The 20616-nt window shown below is 43.9% G+C and overlaps 1 protein-coding gene across 4 annotated transcripts in view; it reads left to right on the top strand.

Annotated features, from left to right (window-relative positions):
* The window catches only part of LOC110504150 (kalirin-like), a 257148-nt gene that overhangs the window by 194641 nt on the left and 41891 nt on the right, over positions 1–20616 (top strand). For all 4 annotated transcript variants that reach the window (XM_036974283.1, XM_036974281.1, XM_036974280.1 and 1 more), the window contains exons 31-34: positions 1714–1815; positions 2108–2250; positions 2666–2768; positions 17264–17510. In XM_036974283.1, coding sequence (XP_036830178.1) covers positions 1714–1815; positions 2108–2250; positions 2666–2768; positions 17264–17510 — 595 coding nt within the window. The remainder of the gene's footprint in view (positions 1–1713; positions 1816–2107; positions 2251–2665; positions 2769–17263; positions 17511–20616) is intronic.

Raw genomic sequence — 20616 nt, 5'->3', positions numbered from 1 at the left:
TGTGTCCCAGAGACTCCCGGGGAGTTGGATCGGAAGGGCAGGTGCTTTTAGCCAGTGGATATGTTTTCTCCACACTGTGGGCCGAGAGCTTAGCCATCCAATTCCCTTTGATCTGCATCCAGCCTTGGCTTGCTGGCTGAGATGTGTAAAGCCCCCATTGTGTGTGTGTGTGTGCGCGCGCGCGTGTTGGAGGGGTGCAAGAGTATTTGTGCTATTCTAGTGCTACGATTCGTACAATGTTCATTTTATGTCGATATTCTAGCCTTCTTATTTGAAAAAAAAAGTCTCTCTCAATTGAGTGTCTGCTAAATGACTCAAATGTACATTATGTGTAAGCAGGACTGGACTGTGGTGTGTGGGTGGGTGGGTGTTAATTGCCCGCTTGTATAATAGGCTACAGTATATTCAGTGTGTTTTAGAGGAAGCTGGGGAGGGAGAATACAAAGAGCCAGGTGTTGAATACGTGAAACTCAGAGCAGATGGAGTGGTCCGGAAATTACAGCTTCCTCTCACTGTGCATGAATTATGAATATGCATTATGTGCGTGTCCAATAACAACTGTTCCAAATCAAATCAAATTCAATGTGTTTATAAAGCCCATTTTGCATCAGCAAATGTCACAAAGTGCTTGTTACAGAAAGCTAGCCTAAAAACCTAGAAACCTAGAGAGACCAAAATAATCACAGTGGTTGTAGAGGGTGCAACAGGTCAGCACCTCAGGAGTAAATGTCAGTTGGCTTTTCATAGCCAAGCATTCAGAGGTTGAGACAGCAGGTGAGAGAGAGGGGGGGGGGGGGGGGGGGAGGATCCTGTCCAATGATAATCCCGGACAGGGCCTACCAGTGAGGATATAACCCCACCCACTTTTCCAAAGCACATCCGCCACACGGCTAGAGGGATATCAACAGACCACCAACTTACTACCCTGAGACAAGGCTGAGTATAGCCCACGGAGATCTCCTCCACCGCACGAGGCAGAGGTTAAAACAGGACAGGAAGATCATCTCAGTGACTCAACCCACTCGTGTCGAGTATGGCGGAGAGAAAAAAGACTGGCACGACGTGACGCACCCCTCCTAGGGACGGCATGGAAGAGCACTAGTAAGCCCCCGTAATTGGGTCAGAGGCAGAGAATGCCAGGGGAGAGAGGATGAGCCGGCCAGGCAGAGACAGGACCTGCAATCATAGGACCTGCTGAAGAGACGTGTCCAGGCTGCGCACCAAATGGCACCCTATGCCTTTATGGTGAGAGCCCTGTGGGCCCTGGTCTGAAGTAGTGTACTATATAGGGAACAGGGTGGCCATTTGGGACACTTCCCCAGCCAGGACCAAGGGACCAGTGGAGGCTGCTGAGGGGAGGACAGCTCATAATAATGGCTGGAACAGAGCGAATGGAATGGCATCAAACACATGGAAATCCGCTCCAGTCATTACCACGAGCCCGTCCTCCCCAATTAAGGTGCCACCAACCTACTGTGACAGGGACATAGAGGAATGTTGGATGGGATTTACTATGACTGTATCTTAATGTGCCTCTTAAATTCCTTTTCAGAAAGGGAACATTGCTATTAGTTTTTATGATATATAGTTACAGTTTTAGTATATCGTTTTTATGATATTCAATGGTATACTGAACACATGATGATTTGGAAGGTTCCAAGTCATAAAAAAGCAGGTTCAAGACTTGACATTTTGTTCTTCTCCATTATCCAGACATCAGAGCTGGGCGTGACGGAGCACATTGAAGGGGACCCCTGTAAGTTTGCTCTGTGGGCTGGAAGGACCCCCTCATCTGACAACAAGACTGTCCTCAAGGTAGGTCTATGCTCCTTGCTGATCTCGAAAGCATTACAGAGTAGAAGTGCTGATCCAGGATCAGTTTCAGTACAGGGTGAAAGGTAGCTTTAGGTCATTTATCACAATGCCATACCCACACTAATTGAGGAGCCATAGAAAAAGTGACACAGCCTTTCTAAAGACTGGGTCTGTAAGGGCCATGCCTTGCAGAAAGCGTCATTCTCTTCTTTATATGCCAACACCTTCTCTTGCCAGAGGCCAGAGGATAAAAAAAAGATCAATCAATGTGATGCGTCTCCCTCCTCCCCAGGCGTCCAGTATTGAAGCAAAGCAGGAGTGGATCAAGAACATCCGGGAGGTGATCCAGGAGAGGATCATCCACCTCAAGGGGGCGCTGAAGGAGCCCATCCACATGCCCAAAACCCCGGCCAAGCCACGCAACAACAGCAAGAGGTGAGTAGGCCCAGCACTCGCTCCAGGTTGACGTTTCCCCTAGGTACAGATCTAGGATCCGCTTCCTCTCTCCCAATCCTAACCTTAACCATTAGTGGGGAACATGCTAAACTGACCAGTGTCTAGGGGCAACTTTGCCCTACTCCCTATCCACTCGGGCCATGGCAGGCACCCACGTAAGCAACACTGTCACTAGGTGTATTAATAAAGTTCCCACATTTGTTTTAGTCTAATCTCTGTTCATATATTTCATAGATCAGTGTGACTCATTCTATTTCATTTGGTCTGGATGGCTGAAGATAAGATACTGTACATCCTCTTCAAGAAACATCAGACAGACAGAGATAAGTCACTTCACCTCTAACTGGTGTGTGTGTGTGTGTGTGTGTGTGTGTGTGTGTGTGTGTGGATCCAGGGATGCTGGTGAGGATGCAGACAGCCAGGGTGACGGCAGCAGCCAGCCAGACACCATCTCCATCGCTTCTAGGACTTCTCAGAACACTGTGGACAGTGATAAGGTAGGAGGACATCTGCTGGAACATCTCAAGTATAATTACCGATTTGGGATCAGGTCCCCCATCTCCATAGTATTCATTGTGATCTAAAAGGTAAAACTGATCAGCACTCCAATCCTGAGATTCTTTATGAACATGAGCCCTAAACATCTTCTTTATTCCCTGTAGGCCCACAGCAATACGTCCTACATATTCAATATTTACCATACACAATATCAAGCAAATAAGTGTGAAATATTAATGACTTTAATATCTGATATGTACTTTTTTGAAATTATGCTGACATTGATTGGCTCCTTCCTAGCTCCTCCCCCCCTGTGGGTCACCATGGACAGCTGATTGACAATCGGGGTTTCCCTGGCCTCTCTTATGTTCCAAGCAGGGGCTGTGACCTGCCATTAGAGCTGAGGCTCCCCAGTAGGGTAGATGGAACAACAATCATGTGAATTTATGAAACGTCTGTTCAGGCTTTGTGCAGGCATGTGCCCTCATGCAACATACAAAGGACTGTTTGAAATCAATGTAAGGATACATTTGATTCCTAATTTGCTCTTGAAAAAAAAAAATGGTGTGTTCATCTAAGTTACATGTTTGGGTAAAATTCCTCTTACCTTGAGTTGTCTATGTAGGTCAGTAGTGACAGCATCCACCATAATTAGTTGTTAAATTTAGCTACCGGCAGTAGTTCGCATGACTGATGGACAATATGGTTGAGTTCCTGCACATCTACATTGCATCGCGTCAATCAACCAGTGGTTGCGTTCCACGTCATCGACTGTGCAGTCGGGCGTCAGAGTGCTTTATCTATGTTTTTAGCTGATATGTTAAATACCTATCCAGGGGTTGTAAGATCTGTCATGTGTTTTTCAAATGTATTATCTCACCTTTATTTAACCAGGTAGGCTGGTTGAGAACAAGTTCTCATTTGCAACTGCGACCTGGCCAAGGTTAAGCATAGCTATTCGACACACAACAACACAGAGTTACACATGGAATAAACAAAACATACAGTCAATAATACAGTAGAACAAAAGAAAACAAAAAGTCTATATACAGTGAGTGCAAATGAGGTAAGATAAGGAAATAAATAGGCCATGGTGGCGAAGTAATTACATAATAGCAATTAAACACTGGAATGGTAGATGTGCAGAAGATGAATGTGCAAGTAGAGATACTGGGGTGCAAAGGAGCAAGATAAATAAATAAATACTGTATGGGGATGAGGTAGGTAGATATATGGGCTGTTTACTGATGGGCTATGTACAGGTGCAGTGATCTGTGAGCTGCTCTGACAGCTGGTGATTAAAGCTGGTGAGGGAGATATGAGTCTCCAGCTTCAGAGATTTTTGCAGTTTGTTCCAGTCATTGGCAGCACAGAACTGGAAGGAAAGACGATCAAAGGAGGAATTGGCTTTGGGGGTGACCAGTGAGATATACCTGCTGGAGTGGGTGCTGCCATGGTGACCAGTGAGCTGAGATAAGGCGGGGCTTTACTCCTGCCTTATCTGCATTGTAGTTGGGTAGGAACTCAACCGTTGTTGTGAAGCTGGTTGTTGTCTTAACTTTTGGAAGATTTCCCTCCCTATGACCCGCTCCCTCTGTCTCTGGGCTCAACGCCACTGCAGCTGGGTCCTCCAGCCTTCTGTTGTCTTGGAGAGCAGCCAGGCTTGGGTGTCTTGGCCTGGGGTCCCGTTTTCCCCTCTGCTCTGGAGGGTGGAGAGTGGTGTACGAAAGAGAGAGAGAGAGAAGCTGCATCCCCAAACTCCCAAATGGTACTGTATTCCCTATATAGTGCACTACTTTTAACCAGAGCCCGATGGACTAAATAGGGAATAGGGTGCCAGAGAGAGAGAGAGCGTGGCCTGGCCAGTCCATTGTGACGCCCTGTGACCTTTTCACACAGTACGCCCACACTTTGCCCCTGCGCTAAATGTCACTCTGCCACACACAGCAGAAAGATAGACTGGGCTCTAGAAATGCCCTAACAGAGTGACAGGCAAATCCTCGTTGAGCTTGTGATGAATAGGTGTGATTTGAGGGAAGTTTATGGAACAGCCGAGTGTGTTTGTTGCTTTCTCTCTCGGTGGAGGATGTTGCAACTAAACAATATTATTTCATTCCTTCTCAAGGTGGGAGGGTTGTCTTGTTGCTCTTTGGAAGGCTTTAAACAGAAAGACATGTCTCAGTGCTGGAGCTCCCTTATAGTTCATTGCAATTTCCTTAAGCTATATTCCAATGCTGCATGCTGTTATGAATAGCCAAGGGAAGGCTGGCTATAGAATTCCCAAAAAATAAGTTCCTAACACCAAACCCGGTCTCGTTTGAGCCGCCAAGTGTCACCGACTGACTGTCAGGTTTTTTTTTTTTCTCTCTCTTGATATTTTTTCCTCAGGGCGAGCCATGTCAATTTTTCCACAGACTGTTTTTGTCTTGGAAATGACTCTTTTCCTGGTGCTTTTGTGGTCTCTCTAAGCCCTTCCAGCTTCGTCGTCTGGTCCAAGCTGACAGTTAGCCACTCCGCACAGACGCAGAGAGACACGACATCCCTGCTCCCACCCGACCACCCTGCTGTGACTGTCACTGTGGGAGGATTTGTTTTCTCCCTGCATGGAGATGGAACGGCTAGGCTGCATCTCAAATGACACCCTATTTCCTGTGGGCCCTGGTCAAAGAGAGTGCACTGTATAGTGAATAGGGTGCCATTTGCCATTCCTGGGCTTGTCTTGCTGCCGTCTGTCTCAAACTCATGTGCAGTGTATATATGGCTAACAATTACAAAGAAAGCAGCTAGGAAACCAGTTCACACGGGTGTGTTTGTCCTCTGTTCCTCATGCTGCACATCATCACATGGATGTGTTGTCGGCTCACTCCCTAAACCAAGGCTGTGCCTCTCTTCATTACTGTACGTTGACTAAATCAAATCTATTATCCCCTTCCTTCATCCCCGGCTCACCCTATAATGAAGCTGTTCTCCAATCGCCACCGCTGTTTCCGCGAGTCATGAGACTGGCCTCGTGCTCCTCGGATGGGAGATGAGGGTTGTCTCTCTCTCTCTCTCTCTCTCTCTGTCTCTCTGTCTCTCTGTCTCTCTCTCTCTGTCTCGCTGTCTCTCTCGTTCTGTCTATTTCTCTCTGTATGTGTGCAGGAAGGACAGCTGTGGTTCCATTTGGGCTTAGCTGTGCTGCAGGAATATATGCCACACCCTCCCTCTGTCTCGCAGACACACACTTTCTCACTCCACAACACACACATGCTGCTACCCCCCCCTCCACCCCCCAAGATGCTCTTCTGCTTAACAAATGGGTCTTTATATGTTGGCTAGGCCTTCTATAAGACAATAAATTCACCTTTATTAGCATGAAATAAAAATGCTATAGGCTCTGCTGATCCTTGGTTGGGTGCACACATGCAGTAGTGTGTTATGACCCGTCGTCTCTACTACTCATAGTAAGCCTGTGCTAGAGGTCTTCATGGGTCCATGTAGGACCCGATTAACCTGGACCCGACCCGAACGTTGCCCCTCTGGTCCGTGCTGGGTCCTGTTTGATTGTCATCGGGTCTCTGGTATATACAGTTGATAGACCCGAGACTCAATGACAATCAAACGGAAGCCCTTCTGTCGAGGGTCAACAACAGGATTTCGTACCCGGTTGGGACCCGTGAAGACCTCAACCACAGGCTTTCTATGAGTAGTAGAGACGACAGGGTCATAACACACAGCCTGTCTCCCTGTCTGGCTCAGCCAATCAAAGGAAAGAGCTTGAACTGAGCTTAACTCTGCAGCACAGACCGAGAGAGCAGAGCAAAGAGACACCATGCCCAAGTGGATGAGCTTTAAACTTTTCAAGGAGAGCAGTCGCGTAAGTAACCAGACCCTAGCTTTTCTCCCAAAGTAGCTCAGAACATTTTAAAGACCTTCTTTGACATTTAGAGAGGGTTTTGGATAGGCTATGGGTCATTTGTCATGTTAAAATGTGTCCTGCAGGATGTCTACTGTGCTGTTTTTTTGCCAAATCTATTGATTTTATGGTTTGCTTGATCTTCAACTTTTTAAGATTGTAATTCTAATGTCTAAGTCACACATGCGAGAGTCCAAACTGTACATGGCAGTATATATATATAGCCTCCACATATTCACCAAAAGTAGAGAAATATATATATATATACCGTATGTCACCACATAGGCAATATCATTCATGGGAGTCGTATTGTAGTCACAAGAGATGTGTTCATGTGGCTAGAGTCAGATGGCTAAAGGAGCAGAAGCACATTGCTGTGTTGAAAGGGAGTTCCTTCCCCCACGTCCCAGTAGTAGAGCAGACTGACGGTTAAACTGTGAGCGCTGGCTGGGCCAGTCGACACAGGAAGCAGGCTATTAAGTTAACTGCCTCAATGAGATGAGTACGGACTGACTTACTGACGTTCTCGAAGGTCCAGTTGCATCTCTCTGGAGTGGATCTTGGCATCCTAGCAACGTGATGACGACAACAACAAAAACATCCGTCTTGGTCGGGAAGATTTTCCTTCGAGAAACTGATCAAATGGTGTTGAATTATAGGATCTTTGTGGCTCAAGCCATGGTTGCAAAAGATCAACCCTATAGTGGCTTATGTCTGGTCTACGCTATGCACCTAGTTCAACTGAGTGTATACGCAACCTTTGGTTGAAATACTATTTTAAATCAATTAAAATACTGCATCTGTGCTTGGTTAAGCTGGCCTTTTCCCGTGGAACTGATTTTAGAAAAGTCCCAACAATGTAAACCAGAGAGGATTGTGGTTTTTGCTAAAAAAACAAAATAAAGTACTGTAAATCACCAAGGCTTCTTTGAATTATAGGACATCTGTCTTTAATGTTATTTTGTAATACGATCTATTTTTGGGCTTATTTGTGGTCAATTTGCTTTGTACAAATTATTTTAATTATGTTTCGGCCTCCCGACCATCAGCTTGAGACAAAAATCGTCCGACTGAATTGAGTTGACTGCCCCTGGTGTAAAGCCTGCTCTCTAGGCAGGCTAAAGGAAATGATCAAGATTTCAATTTGAACCCAGGTCTGTAAGTCATTTTATATTGCCTGACTGTAGGAGAGTGAGTGAGGCTGTGTTGACATGACTATGCAACAGGCGTGTGTCTTTTATGAGGCAGCGCTCGGCTGACATTCAAAATGAGGTCAACACTAGTCTCCGAAACATCCTGAGTACTACAGGAGTACAAAATAATAGGGCATTGATATTTTCCCCCCTCATGGATACCCTGTCTCCTGTAATTGTCTTATAGGCATACTTCTATTTCAGTTAAGTATGAATATAGTCAGTCTGTCAATTATATATAACGTATAGGCCTATGTGTTACATTTGTTCTTCAATGGACTCCCAGACTTTCTTATGAATCATAATAAATTTGAAAAATAAACAAAAATGGAAGAATTCGGACAGAAACAGGGAGGGATTTGCCCAGTACTAAAAACGTGTTTTTTGGGTTCCATTGCAGAATGCTTTGCGACGGTGTGTACTAATGAATATGACCCTGATCATTGTTTAACGTGCGTACCCTGTACCCTTTCGCATGGCCGCATCTCTGGCCGACCTGGAGATCCCTTAGCAACAGTTCCCGTCTCTCCCCGGGTGGAGGTGACCTAATACCCTGCAGATGGTGTCGAGGGGAGATGAGATGAAGGCTTGTGTCCCAAGTGGTACTCTGTTCTCTACATAGTGCAGTACTTTTGCCCAGAGTATGGGCTATTTGGGACGCAGCCGAGATGAGATGGACGGGTCCGGTCACATCTGCTGCGGCTTAGACCCAACATGTCATGCCAGCTCCTATCTACCGTATAGCCTCCAAATCTATGTCCCAAATGGCATGCTATTCCACATATAGTGCACTACTTTAATCCAGGGCCCCATGTTTAATCTTTTGCAGCTATCTGATGTAGAGAGACCTCTAAATAATGCTCTTTATTTTCTGTGGGGGGTCAAAACTGTCTACTCGGCTCTCAAAAGCAGGGTTATACATATACTGTGCCCCACAACCCACCCTTTTATCTAAACTCAGCAAAAAACAAACGTCCCTTTTTTCAGGACCCTGTCGTTCAGATATAATTTGTAAAAATCCAAATAACTTCACAGATCTTCATTGTAAAGGGTTTAAATACTTCTTCCCATGCTTGTTCAAAGAACATTAAACAGTTAATGAACATGCACCTGTGGAACGGGGGTTAAGACACTAACAGCTTACAGACGGTAGGCAATTAAGGTCACAGTTATGAAAACTTAGGACACTAAAGAGACCTTTCTACTGACTCTGAAAAATACCAAAAGAAAGATGCCCAGGGTCCTTGCTAATCTGCGTGAATGTGCCTTAGGCATGCTGCAAGGAGGCATGAGGACTGGCGGTGTGGCCAGGGCAATAAATTGCAATGTCCGTATTGTGAGACGCCTAAGACAGCGCTACAGGGAGACAGGACGGACAGCTGATCGTCCTCGCAGTGGCAGACCACGTATAACAACACCTGCACAGGATCGGTACATCCGAACATCACACCTGCGGGACATGTACAGGATGGCAAAAACAACTGCCCGAGTTACACCAGGAACGCACAATCCCTCCATCAGTGCTCAGACTGTCCGCAATAGGCCCTCACCAGACATCACCGACAACAATGTTGCCTATGGGTGCAAACCCACCATCACTGGATCAGACCGGACTGGCAAAAAGTGCCCTTCACTGACGAGTCACGGTTTTGTCTCACCAGGGGTAATGGACAGATTTGCATTTATCGTCGAAGGAATGAGCATTATACAACTTGTACTCTGGAGCGGGATTGATTTGGAAGTGGAGAGTCCGTCATGGTCTGGGGTGGTGTGTCACAGCATCATCGGACTGAGCTTGTTGTCATTGCAGGCAATCTCAACGCTATGCGTTACTGGGAAGTCAACCTCCTACCTCATGTGATACCCTTCCTGCAGGCTCATCCTGACATGACCCTCCAGCATGACAATGCCACCAGCCATACTGCTCGTTCTATGTGTGATTTCCTTTAAGACAGGAATGTCAGTGTTCTGCCATGACCAGCGAAGAGCACAGATCTCAATCCCATTGAGCATGTCTGGGACTTGTTGGATTGGAGGGTGAGAGCTAGGGCCATTCCCCCCAGAAATGTCTGAGAACTTGCAGGTGCCTTGGTGGAAGAGTAGGGTAATATCTCACAGCAAGAACTGGCAAGTCTGGTGCAGTCCATGAGGAGGAGATGCACTGCAGTACTTAATGCAGCTGGTGGCCACACCAGATACTGACTGTTACTTTTGATTTTGACCCCCCCTTTGTTCAGGGACACACTATTCAATTTCTGTTAGTGACATGTCTGTGGAACTTGTTCAGTTTATGTCTCAGTTGTTGAACCTTGTTATGTTCTTACAAATATTTACATATGTTAAGTTTGCTGAAAATAAACGCAGTTGACAGTGAGAGGACGTTTTTCTTTTTTTTGCTGAGTTTAGTTAGTGCTCTACTTTTGACCAGGGCCCATAGCAAATAGGCTGGTATTTGGAACAGCCATTGCATTCAGAGGACCCTGATTTAGTTTACTTTTAGTACTTTCATTATCCAACTGTTAAAGATGTTGAGTATTGTTATGATTATTAATTGGGAATGCTTGCACTGAATCTTACCATATTGTAGAGCTGTTGCTCAGCGTGCAATGACCTTTTGATGAACAAGATTGCCGGATTTCACAGACACAGTAGTTGACTACCACAGCTTGACTTGGAAAGTGTTGATGATTCATTCAACTAATCAACAGCTGGAAAAAGACATGTCACAAGCGTTGTAGATAATCATTTGGTGGGTTATTTGCCTCCGTTTCTCCTCTATCTTTACCCAAACTCCTCGAAGTGACTGAAATAGCAGCTATTTTCTATATAAAAGCCCTATGATGATGAAACAGTCTGCTTGGACAGGTTCCCCCACAGCTCTGGAAACTCAGACACTACCATTTCCTGTTCCCCTTAGACGGCACGGCTCCGACAGCCACACTGGAAACAAACTGCTATTTAAACACAGACTGTGTTCTCTTGCTCTTTCTTGCTCTCGCTCTCTTTCTCTCTCTCTTTCTCTCTCCCCTTCTCGCGCTCTCTCTCTCCCTCTCCCCCTGTGTCTCGTTCTGCATCACAACACACAGGAGCCAAATGTTCTCCTCACTGTGTTATTTAAGCAGTCATTACTTGAGGTGGCGCTAACATGGGAAGAGTCCTGTATTTATGATTTGACTCCGGTCCTAATGTTTTGGGGTTTTCCAAATCAGGTAATGTCTCAAACAAAAGTTGGTTTTCTTTGCCATGTCAACCATAGGAGGTACAGTGTGTCCTGTTTGGGATACATTTCACTGCATGGGCCTTTTCAGTTGTTTGTCGGTACTCTGAAGTGGTGTTTGAATATAATGCTTCAACCATACTCCTTAGGCCCATCCCAAACGGCACCCTAGTTCCCTATAATAGTGCACTACTTTTGCTCTCCCTTAACCTTCCGGTACCAATCATAATTCATGATAATTAAGTTACTGCCAGCTGTTATTCCACTAGTTGGACAGAGTTAATCATGCTCGTCGGTATAAAATGAACTGATCGTACAAGATTGTTTCCAGGAGCCCACCACAAAACAGTTATTGGATGTAGTAACAAGTATTTATCACCATACTAACGAGGGATTCTTCTGTGGGCTGTTTGTTTTTGTACAATTAACTCCTTGGAGTACAGTTTCACTGTAAGACACACCACTTTGTGAGCTCACAGATGTTCTGTTGGCTTTGGAACACGTGGTGGTTGTTTTGATTTTGGAAAGAGGATGGAAATCAGATCCTTCTGAAAAGCTCTTTATCGACAATGGCATTGTTATATGGAACCAACCACAGGTCACAACTTTGTGCAGAGGGAAAGCTAAAGTTCCCATGTTGAGGACTGTGTCAGCTCTGTCTCTGTGATACATGATGGGGGTATCTTCTCGGCAATATTCACATGTTGTGTTCCCTGCCTGTTGACACTAATCTTGGGTCAGTTTTGTATTTTCCACACTAATGGTTAAAGTTAGGATTGGGGGCAGGGAGGCTGATCCTTATATGGCGATATTGTAGGTTGAAAATAATCACGACACAATTTCTGATATCGCATGCTTTACCTTTTATTTTCCTGCATAAGTACAAATCTGTGTTGCCGCCATATCACCTCCACCCTAGACCCACTTCAGTTTGCATACCGCCCCGACAGGTCCACAGACGACGCAATCGCCATCACACTTTGCAAACGACACTACAGTGGTAGTCTTGATTACCAACAACAACGAGACAAGGTACAGGGAGGAGTTGAGGGCACTAGGAGTGTGGTGTCAGGAAAACAACCTCTCACTCAATCTCAACAAAAGAAAGGAGTTGATTGTGGACTTCATGAAACAGCAGTTTGGAGCACCCCCCTATCCACATCGAAGGGACAGCAGTGGAGAAGGTGGAAAGTTGTAAGTTCCTCGGCGTACAAACTGAAATGGTCCACCCACACGTCTCTTCAACCTCAGGAGGCTGAAGAAATTTGGCTTGTCACCCAAAACCCTGACAAACCTTTACAGATGCACAATCGAGAGCATCCTGTCAGCCTGCCTCACAGCCTGGTATGGCAACTGCACCGCCCTCAACAGCAAGGCTCTCCGGAGGATGGTGCAGTCTACACAACGCATCACTGGGGACAAACTACCTGCCCTCCATAACACCTACAGCACCCGATGTCATAGGAAGGCCAAAAAGATCACCAAGGACATCAACCACCCGAGCCACTGCCTGTTCACACCGCTACCATCCAGAAGGTGAGGTCAGTACAGGTGCATCAAAGCTGGCACCGAGAGGCTGAAAAACAGCTTCTATCTCAAGGCCAACTCAACTGCCAAACAGCAACCACTAACTCAGAGAGGCTGCTGCCTACATTTTGACCCAATCACTGGCCACTTTAATAAATGGATCACTAGTCACTTTATACAATGTACTCTAAATAATTATACTTTAATAATGTTTACGTATCTTACATTACTCATCACATATACTGTATTTTATACCATCTATTGCATCTTGCCTATGCCCCTCGTTCAGTCATATATTTGTATATACATATTCTCATTTACCCCTTTTAGATTTGTGTGTATTATGTATTTGTTGTGGAATTGTAAGATTACTAGAAGCACAAGCATTTCGCTACACTCGCATTAACATCTGCTAACCATGTGTATGTAACAAATAACATTTGATTTGATTTAATTCCAGTTAGACTGGTTTGGATTTCTCCCTGACTAATATGGCTGTCATTTACATCCCATTCTGGAACTTTGAGGGTTTATGACATAACCCTTTACTATTTTAATAGGATCTCTATGTTTGTATTAGATTCTGCAGCCATCATACACTGACGTTCAAAAGTCACTTAGAAATGTCCTTGTTTTTGAAAGAAAAGCATGTTTTTTTTTGTCCATTTAAAATAACATCAAATTGATCAGAAATACAGTGTAGACATTGTTAATGTTGTAATGACTATTGTAGCTGGAAATGCCAGATTTTTTTATGGACTATCTACATAGGTGTACAGAGGCCCATTATCAGCAACCATCACTCCTGTGTTCCAATGGGACGTTGTGTTAGCTAATCCAAGTTTATAATTTTAAAAGGCTAATTGATCATTAGAAACCCCTTTTGCAATTATGTTAGCACAGCTGAAAACTGTTGTTCTGATTTAAAGAAGCAATAAAACTGGCCTTTAGACTAGTTGAGTATCTGGAGCATCATCATTTGTGGGTTCGATTACAGGCTCAAAATGGCCAGAAACAAAGAACTTACGAAGAATAGAAAGTGGGAGGCCCCGGTGCACAACTGAGCAAGAGGACAAGTACATCAGTGTCTAGGTTGAGAAACAGACACCTTACAAGTCCTCAACTGGCAGCTTCATTAAATAGTACCTGCAAAACACTAGTCAATGTCAACAGTGAAGAGGTGACTCCGGGATGCTGGCCTTCTAGGCAGAGTTCCTTTTTCCAGTGTCTGTGTTCTTTTGCCCATCTTAATATTTTTTATTGGCCAGTCTGAGATATGGCTTTTTCTTTCTTCCTAGAAGGCCAGCATCCCGGAGTCGCCTCTTCACTGTTGACGTTGAGACTGATGTTTTGCGGGTACTATTTAATGAAGCTGCCAGTTGAGGACTTGTGAGGCGTCTGTTTCTCAAACTAGACACTGATGTACTTGTCCTCTTGCTCAGTTGTGCACCGGGGCCTCCCACTCCTCTTTCAATTCTGGTTAGGGACAGTTTGCACTGTTCTGTGAAGTGTGTAGTACACAGCACTGTACGAGATCTTTAGTTTCTTGGCAATTTCTCGCATGGAATAGCCTTCATTTCTCAGAACAAGAATAGACTGATTAGTTTCAGAAGAAATATCTTTGTTTCTGGCCATTTTGAGCCTGTAATCAAACCCACAAATCCCGATGCTCCAGATACTCAACTAGTCTAAAGAATGCCAATTTTATTGTTTCTTTAATCAGCACAACAGTTTTCAGCTGTGCTAACATAATTGCAAAATGGTTTTCTAAGGGGCTTTCTAGCTACAATAGTCATTTACAACATTAACAATGTCTACACTTTATTTCTGATCAATTTTATGTTATTTTAATGGACAAAGAATTTGCTTTTCTTTCAAAAACAAGGACATTTTCCAAGTGACCCTAAACTTTGGAACGGTAGTGTATTTATCAATGAACTCTGTCAGACCGTTTTCTTATATAAACAAACAAAACTCGATCAGCGAAACTGACCCTGTCTGGGTATTTTAAGATAATTGCCCACAAGATTTAGTCTTAAGAGTTCTGCCCCTGAAACAATCTGTGTTTACCATGCCCATGTAGACAAACTCGTCTTACAGTCCCTGCTATCATAGTGAGCTCTTTAATGAAAAACCACTGAGGATCAGTTTGTCAAACTTTAGAATAGGGGGGGAAGAATGTAGGGAGTGAGGAACCGCCAGATGATGCTGACAGAAAGCTATGGGTGGTCGAGACGAGTGGGGGAGGCTGGATCATGGTTTCCATTGGGATGGGTCTGACCTGTGTGAGGATCATCCCTCACACAGGGGTGTGTTCTAACTCAGAACATGAGCCTCACTTTGTTCTGTTGACACTAGATTGGATCTGCTTCAGTCAGCCTGTTTAAAACCTTGAACATGATCATAGAGAAGGCTGCATCCCAAATAACACCCTGTTCCCTGCTTTTGACCTTGGCCCATAGGGCTCTGGTCAAAAGCAGTGCATTGTATAGGAAATCGGGCACCATTTGGGACATGGCTATGGAGAGGGAGTGCTCTTATTTTAAACAGCTCTCTGTGGGAGTGGATGATTTGTGGAGTGTTCCTGTTCCTAGTAAGAGATTGGAGTTGATCTCCATTCAAGATGACCTGAAACACTTCCCTCCAACTGGGTTTGGTTGCTGGTCAAATATGTTTTGTTATTGAAGGAGTCAACGAAGTGGTGTGATTTAGAATCCCCTCTGTTTCGAACCCCCATAGTAGACAACCGAGAGGTAACTCAAGTGTGTGTCCTTGATCTGTCCGACATTGGACTTTGTTTGTTCTCTCTCTGGCAGTGTTGAGAACTTGCTGGGTTATTTCAGGCTAGGGTTGCAAACGTCCGGTAACGTAAACAGAACTCTTGGTTGATTTCCTACTTACAAGCAGATTTCCAGCTAATTCCCTAATGATTCCGGGAATCTTCCAACCAGGATTTCTGGAAAACTTGGGAATTTTGGGAAATGGACCAGGAATTTTGCAACCCTAATTCAGGAGTTCTTATCACCGCAAATACACATAGGTTTGACTACACTTCCTCTTAGACTGCTACTCAAGTTGAAACAGAATGTGTGCTCGTACCTGCTCTCTTCGAACCCTGTCACACTCCCATCTGACTGTGCAGCTGGGTGAATTTAAGGACTCTCCTTCAATCGTCCCAAATGGCACCCTATTCTTCCCTATGGGCCTGGTCAAAAGTGGTGCACTAAATAGGGAATGGGGTGCCATTTGGGACTCAGCCCATGTTGGGTTAACCAGAGTAGAACCTCGGAGCATATGATTAAGTTTTGAGGGGACTCGGAGTGACAGCCCGAGGATTGATACTAATTTTAATTTCCCAAGGTGGGAGGTTTACAGACTTCAAATGGATTGCTAGCTAGACGATAATTGTGAAACCAGAGAGTATTTTCCTCAGCCAGAGAACATTCATAATTTGTTGGAGACTAGTGATATCCTCATAACTGGGAGACTGCAGTCATTTATGACTCTCGTTTATCAAACTGGTGTAGGCTACGACCGTTTCCCCAGGTAGAGTTATAATACGTAGGGCTACGTCCCAAATGGCACCCTATTCCCTATATAGTCCACTACTTTTGACCAAAGCCCTATGGGGCCTGGTCAAAAGTAGTGAACTAGGCCTATGTAGGGAATAGGGTGCCATTTGGAACGCATACAGACGACCATGATCTATAGGCCTATGGTTTGTTTATTACCTCACTTCAAATAATAAAATCTTTGAGTGTAATCATTTAGTGGGTGTAAATATTATGACATGACTCTTCTCTCTCCAGAAACTAAGCTGATCTCAGATACTGATAATGGGTTAATTATAAGGTCACCTGTAATCTCTCGTGAACAGGCTGTTAAAATGACATTTTTGGTTCTGGGTTGCTGAGATTAGGTCAACTGTGTTGAACAGATATTGGATGTATGTTGTATAGAGTAACTGTTGAGTGTTAACCAATTTAACACCCGGATACACACCAGTCTTTGATATGAAGCAATGTTTTAAATGTCCTACTGATTTATATAGAGGTGTATTAATTGTAGTTGGTGCTCGTGTAATATACTGTGGTGTGATTCAAACTCTGACCCCGGTGCCTATGAATGATAAAAGCAGTGGAGTCTGACCCTGTCAGTCAGTCATAAACTATATGAAGTACGCACCTGTTTCACTTGTATCCAATAGCATTTCATGACGGGGCACACACTTACACTGACCTTAGCCATGTTCTGTTCCATGGAAGGCATGGGTGGGCAGCCCAAATGGCACCCTATTCCCTATTTAGTGCACTACTTTTGACCAGAGCCCTGTGCACTAAAAAGGGAATAGGGTGTCTTTAATCCATTTATCCCCTGATAGTTTGTCCCCTGGTTTGATGTCTGAACATTTTTTGTTGTTGTTGTTCATTGTTCTATATAATCCGCTGTAATCCCGCAACTGGGATAAGTGTTTTTATGGATGTGTGCATGTCACTCCACTAAACTAATATCTGAATACATCTCACAACCCAACATGGCTTAACCTAGAACCTGAGCTGTGCACTTACCTTCCTTTTCTCTGCTGTGATAAAAATTGTGCCAACACCCACTTTGTTTTAAGACCTTAACTCATTGTTCTCTCGGTCTCTTCCTGTCTCACAGCTCTCTGGAGGCTGTGAGTTGACAGTGGTGCTGCAGGACTTCACAGCAGGTTGTTCCAGCGAGCTTAGCCTTCAGACGGGTCAGACGGTAGAGCTACTGGAGAGGCCCAGTGACCGCCCCGGCTGGTGTCTGGTGCGAACCACCGACCGTAGCCCCCCTCAGGAGGGCCTGGTGCCCAGCTCGGCCCTCTGTGTCTCTCACTCCCGCAGCAGCGTGGAGATGGAGTGCTTCTTCCTCACAGGGAAAGGTAAGGACCTCAAACCATTTACTGTTGGGAAAAAAAAGGAAGGAAAGTGCTGCAAGAATATGTCAGTAGATCTTTATAGATTGAAGGTGCTCTTTGGCACCGTTCCTGTAATTACAATGGCCGTGTCTGAACACCCGTACTTCTGTTCGAAATGTTAGGCATTTTGGGTACGCGAAAATAGAACGTTTTATATAGTGTGTGTGAACTTCTGAAAATGTAGTATGCTTTAAATGCCAGGATGTCATATTCATTTTGGCTTTTTATCTAGTAGAATTCGCTGCACACTATTGAGGAAGAGAATCGTCTTTCCAGACTCACGTGTGTTTGACAACAGCTGATAATTAGATAAGGTGACCAGAATGAACCAATGGCGGGAATCAACGCATCATCTACTGTGCATTAGATGACGCGTTCTCAGTATAGAGGAGCTTAGTATGCTGATATTTCTTGCCTATTGCGCTCATTTATACCTCAGAGTACATTCTCAATAGTATGTCGGACGACAGTTTAAGTAAGTAGTAGGCAAGACAGATTTTGGACATGGCCAATGCCTTTATTATGTTGACGTGTTCCGTATAACAGAATCTGAGAAGATTATTAGTCCTCCTTGTTTTTTGAAAACATTGTACTGTTTTATTTGGCAGCATGGTGATGAGATACTGCACTTCCTATCTCTCATTCCATGTCAAAGATGTGGAAAGATTTGATATTAATATACAATACCAGGCAAAGGTTTGGACACACCTACTCATTCCAGGATTTGTCTTTATTCTTTACTTTTTCTACATTGTAGAGTAATAGTGAAGACATCAAAACTAGGAAATAACACATATGGAATCATTTAGTAAACAAAAACAAAGTGTTAAACAAAGCAAAATATGTTTTATATTTGAGAATCTTCAAAGTAGCCACCCTTGGCCGCAATGACAGCTTTGCACAGTTTTGGTGTTCTCTCAACCAGCTTCATGAGGTAGTCACCTGGAATGCATTTCAATTAACAGGTGTGCCTTGTTAAAAGTTAATTTGTGGAATTTCTTCCTTAATGTGTTTGAGCCAATCGGTTGTGTTGTAACACGTGGTGGTATACACAAGAGAGCCCTATTTGGTAAAATACGAAGTCCATATTATGGCAAGAACAGCTCAAATAAGCAAAGAGAAACGACAGTCCATCATTACTTTGACTGACCTTCATGTCTTAATCTGGAAAATGTCAAGAATAGTTGCAAAACCATCCAGCACTAAGCTGAAACTGTCACTCATGAGGACCGCCACAGGAAAAGAAGACCCAGAGTTACCTCGGCTACAGAGGTTAAGTTCATTAGCGTTAACTGCACCTTAGTAACAGACACATCTCAACTTCAACTGTTCAGAGGAGACTGCGTGAATCAGGCCTTCATAGTGAATTGCTGCAAAGAAACCACTACTAAAGGACACCAATAAGAAGAAGAGTTTTGCTTGGGCCAAGAAACACTAGCAATGGACAGTAGACGGGTGGAAATTTTTGGTTCCAACCTCTGTGTCTTCGTGAGACGCAGAGGAGGTGAACGAATTATCTCCACGTGTGTTTCCCACCGTGAAGCATGGAGGAGGTGGTGTGATGGTGTGGGGGTGCTTTGCTGGTGACACTGTCTGGGATTTATTTATTTATTTATTTATTTAGAATTCAGGGCACACTTAACCAGCATGGCTACCACAGCATTCTGCAGCGATATGTCATCCCATCTGGTTTGCGCTTAGTCCCACTATAATTTGTTTTTCAACAGGACAATGACCCAACACACCTCCAGTCTGTGTAAGGGCTATTTTGACCAAGAAGGAGAGTGATGGAGTGTTGCATCAGATGACCTGGCCTCCACAATTACCCAACCTCAACCCAATCGAGTTGTTTTGGGATGAGATGGACCGCAGAGAGAAGGAAAAGCAGTTAACAAGTGCTCAGCATATGTGGGAACTCCTTCAAGATTGTTGGAAAAGCATTCCTCATGAAGCTGGTTGAGAGAATGCCAAGAGTGTGCAAAGCTGTCATCAAGGCGAAGGGGGGCTACTTCAAAGAATCTAAAATTATAAAATAGATTTAGATTTGTATAACACTTCTTTGGTTACTACATGATTCTGTATGTGTTGTTCAATAGTTGTTTGTCTTAACTATTATTCTACAATATAGAAAATAGTAAAAATAAAGAAAAACCCTTGAAAGAGTAGGTGTGTCCAAACTTTTGAATGGTACTGTACCTGCAGCAAATATTTCATCATCGTTTCATCATTGTTTCACCTGCTACGGGCATTGCATGATTTTAAGTACTTGGAAGCATTTGTTTAGACAATCCAACATCTCCTGGTGCTACCTGTAGAGGGAGGTGTTGGTTGTCACTAGGATTAGAGCCAGGTTGGTTGGATATTTGACAGCTTGGGGAACATTTTGACTCTGACGAGCACTTGACATTTTACCTCAGTACAACATCCGTCTCCACTTAGACCACTTCAGAGAGGGTTTTCAGCTCATGCCGCTGACACTCCGTGATGTACTGCCTCCCTGTTTTCCTTGACAAATGTAAAAGCTCTTCAGTTAGGACTTTAATGAGGCTATCTCTGCCATTGTAAAATGGTTTGTATTAGGGAATTGTAATCTAGATGGAACACATCCTGAACCATTTAAAAGGCACAGGAGAGTAAATCATTTACTTTTAAGATGTTTCTCTTTGTGCATTTGTATTTATTGTTGAAAGGTGGTAGTGTTGACAGATACTCCTCTCATTAAACCTTTTACTGAATTGAATTAACTCTGTAGAATGAATTGCTGAAATGGCTCAAATATTAAGGTATCCATTGTTCTAATTCAACTTTAGAGTTGAAGTTTACATGGGGGTCACTATGTCACATTAACCCAACAATGAGCACCATCCTTAGCAACTATTTTACACCACACCACCCACAAACATGTTTGGGGAAACTTTTTTTATTCTATATTTTTTGATGTATTCAAATTATACATTTTAAAAAAAAAATATATATATATATATATAGACATTACCTTTCAAAATATTGGGGTCACTTAGAAATGTCCTTGTTTTTGAAAGAAAAGCACATTTTTGGTCCAATAAAATAA

The sequence above is a fragment of the Oncorhynchus mykiss genome, chromosome 3 (assembly GCF_013265735.2).
Source record: "Oncorhynchus mykiss isolate Arlee chromosome 3, USDA_OmykA_1.1, whole genome shotgun sequence".
In the NCBI taxonomy this organism is placed as follows: Eukaryota; Metazoa; Chordata; class Actinopteri; order Salmoniformes; family Salmonidae; genus Oncorhynchus; species Oncorhynchus mykiss.
The sequence above is the reverse complement of the archived record's forward strand: the minus strand, read 5'-3'. Positions and strand labels throughout refer to the sequence as shown.